General features: G+C 43.0%; 1 protein-coding gene across 1 annotated transcript; it reads left to right on the forward strand.

Annotated features, from left to right (window-relative positions):
• The first annotated feature begins 1,396 nt into the window (after positions 1–1,396).
• EXL5 (EXORDIUM like 5) lies at positions 1,397–2,794 on the forward strand. Its single transcript, XM_010267908.3, has one exon. The coding sequence runs from the start codon at positions 1,504–1,506 to the stop codon at positions 2,554–2,556; it is 1,053 nt and encodes a 350-aa protein (XP_010266210.1). The 5' UTR covers positions 1,397–1,503; the 3' UTR covers positions 2,557–2,794.
• Positions 2,795–3,186: the final 392 nt, after the last annotated feature.

The raw sequence follows: 3,186 nt of genomic DNA on the forward strand, positions 1-3,186 counted from the left end.
TCGTTGTATATATGGAATTTGTTGAAGCAACACCATTTTCCATCCTACTGAATAGGCCTGAACTTCACTTTGGATTCTAAGAGATCCTAGGTTTCGTGTAAAAATGAAGAAGAATGGGGAGGTAAGTGTTCGAATTGTTCCCAGATCTCTCTCCGGCCCTTGTCCGCCATGTCTGAGATATGAGAATACTTCAAGAGAACCTCTTGTAATTCTATCCAACATGAAACTATATATATTATTTAAGCACAGACGGCAAGCTTCGCCCCTAGCTGAAGGTTGAAGAAGATGGTCTTTTGTGATCGTTATAGCACCTTGGTTTAATGAAGTTTTCTTTCAGAATCCAAGGGCGGCAAACCTCAAAAGACTTGGGTTCCCCTCTCTTTTTCTCACTTTTACCATTTTTTAATTTCAAAATTAAAATTATTATAATTTAACAGAAGTTTTACTGTTTGCTATATAAACGAGGTGGCCATGACGTGTTTATTTCTTATTCGAAGAGCACTGCTATTCATACCATTTCGAGTGCAGGAGATTCGGACTCGTTTGAAAAATGCCCTAACAGAAGGGAAAATAGATTTGAAAAGTGGAAAAAAAAAGGGAAAACTCTACATTTTGGGTAGTTTCAAGTTAGTACCTAAATTTTTATACGTGTCATTACAGTACTTGAATTTTTAAAAAGTGTTAAATTGGTCTCTACCGTTAATCAACTGTCAGTTATTGAAAATGTCAAAATTATTCTTAAAAAAAAAATACTATTCATTATTTTTTATCTTAAAATTGAACCCCTTGAGATGTTTGAGATTTTAGACTAACGAATTCATTGTCTAACAAATTATTGTCTAGTTATTTTGGACGATATCTTTTTTTGAAGGATTATTTCGATATTTTCAACAGATAACAGAAGATTAGTTAATGGCAAGGACCAATTTAACAGTTTTTGAAAATTTAAATAATATAGTGACACGTTTAAAAATTCCGATACTAACCTGACACAATACCAAAGTTCAGATTAATAAAGTGGAATTTTCCGATAGAGAAAAAAACTGAAAACGAAATTGCATAACCCGACAAAAAAGTTTATACGTGATCTTATCCGTAAATACGAACACCGTTGGATCATAATCTACCCACAATGACTGCAATCTAACGATTTACACCTCCGATTTCGAACCGTTAATTACCATTGATGTTGGTAAAATAGAAAAGGGAGAATGACCTAACCTTTTGTTCAAACGGTCGTTTCATTCAAAATAAGAACGTAATAAAAACATTTCTGATAGGGGTTACCGTCGTCATTTTTGTTTGGACCTATCAAAAAGCAATTCCCAGTTTTCCAGAACAAGAATATGTGAGTGAGAGAGAGAGAGAGAGAGAGAGAGAGCAAAATGCAGCTGTCACCAGCCCATTCCCATCCCGTATTCGTTTCTTCCCCCTTTTTAAACCCTTCTGCTCTCACTCTGCCCCTCACGCTCGAACACCGGGACCAGGACCTGAAGCCCGAAAATGGCGGCCTCACTTACCTTCCTTCTTCCTCATCTGTTCCTCCTCCTGTGTCTCCAACTCCAAAGCAGCATCAGCATAGCTGCTCCTGCAACACAAACCCTTAACCTCAGGCCAGAATACTACAATCCACAGCTCCCAGCCCATGCGCTCTCCTCCTCCAACAAGTACGAGGGCTCTTCCGACCTCGTCAACCTCCGCTACCACATGGGTCCTGTCCTCTCCTCTCCGATCAACATCTACCTCATCTGGTACGGCAAATGGGCTCCATCTCAGAAGCTCCTCATCAAGGACTTCCTCCTCTCCATCTCCGCCAACCATCGGGCCGCCCCTTCGCCGTCCGTCTCCGGCTGGTGGAGCACCGTATCTCTCTACACGGACCAGACGGGTGCCAACATCTCCCGATCGGTCCTCGTCGCCAGAGAGTACGTCGATCACCTTTACTCTCACGGGACTCACCTCACCCGTCTCTCCATCCAACAGGTCATCGCCAATGCGGTTAAATCCGCACCCTTCCCCGTCGATCACAAGAACGGAATCTACCTGATACTGACGTCCAGCGACGTCAGCGTTCAGGATTTCTGCCGGGCGGTGTGTGGGTTTCACTACTTCACGTTCCCGTCCATGGTGGGGTACACGCTGCCCTACGCTTGGGTGGGGAATTCGGGTAAGCAGTGCCCGGAAGTGTGTGCGTATCCATTCGCCATTCCGGGTTACATGGCGGGAGGTGGGCCGGGGTCGTTGAGGCCGCCGAACGGGGATGTAGGGGTGGACGGCATGATCAGCGTGATCGGTCATGAATTGGCGGAGTTGGCGTCAAATCCATTGGTGAATGCATGGTATGCCGGGGAGGATCCGACGGCCCCGACGGAGATTGGAGACTTGTGCGAGGGTTTGTACGGGACGGGAGGAGGGGGTGGGTACATAGGGCAGGTGATGAAGGACAGAGAAGGGAGGACGTTTAATCTGAACGGGAGGAGGGGGAGGAGATTTCTGGTGCAGTGGATATGGAGCCCCGTGTTGAAAGCCTGTGCAGGTCCGAATGCTTTGGACTGAGTGAGGGCTGAAAGTGATTAGTTTAGATGTATATGTTGTATTGTTGTATTGTTCATCGCTGAACACTCGTGAGTCGTGAGTCGTTAGTCGTCACCACAGACCACAGTACATGAGCGGTCGACCGAAGCAACCTTATGGCACTCTCTCTCTTCGTCCCTTTGCTCCAGGGATTTATTCTTACTTTTTTCTTTTGTATTTACATTTATATAATATACTTCTTATAAGTTAAGATACTGAACTGGTAGGGGAAGAAGGAATCTCTGTGTTTTGTTGTTCTTTTTTTAATTATTATTTTTTTTCTAGAAGACTACCGGAGAAATCTAAAATTACAGCCCAATCTCCATAATCTTGGGGTTAAGAATTTTTGAGGTGAGCTGAATAGTTATTCTTCCTTACTTAAAAAATAAATGTGTAAAGAGGATGAAGATATATATGTACGGTAGCATTTTTATTTTGATTAAGGTCATGTGTATGATTTAAGCACATCTAACGATTATGATTGAATGGGCTGGGGCATTTCTGTCGGCAGATTAGAATCTACTGAGAGTTTCTATACCCCACTTTGTAGAACGAATTCCCCCGTACGGTAGGGAGATTAGAATTGGTAGTTTTTCTTTGTAAATTATAGAA

This window comes from Nelumbo nucifera, chromosome 5 (assembly GCF_055504915.1).
Source record: "Nelumbo nucifera cultivar China Antique chromosome 5, China Antique-T2T, whole genome shotgun sequence".
NCBI lineage: Eukaryota > Viridiplantae > Streptophyta > Magnoliopsida > Proteales > Nelumbonaceae > Nelumbo > Nelumbo nucifera.

Bases quoted from the DNA above. Each gene is read 5' to 3' on its own strand.
- EXL5 (XM_010267908.3), top strand. From the start codon at position 1,504: ATGGCGGCCTCACTTACCTTCCTTCTTCCTCATCTGTTCCTCCTCCTG.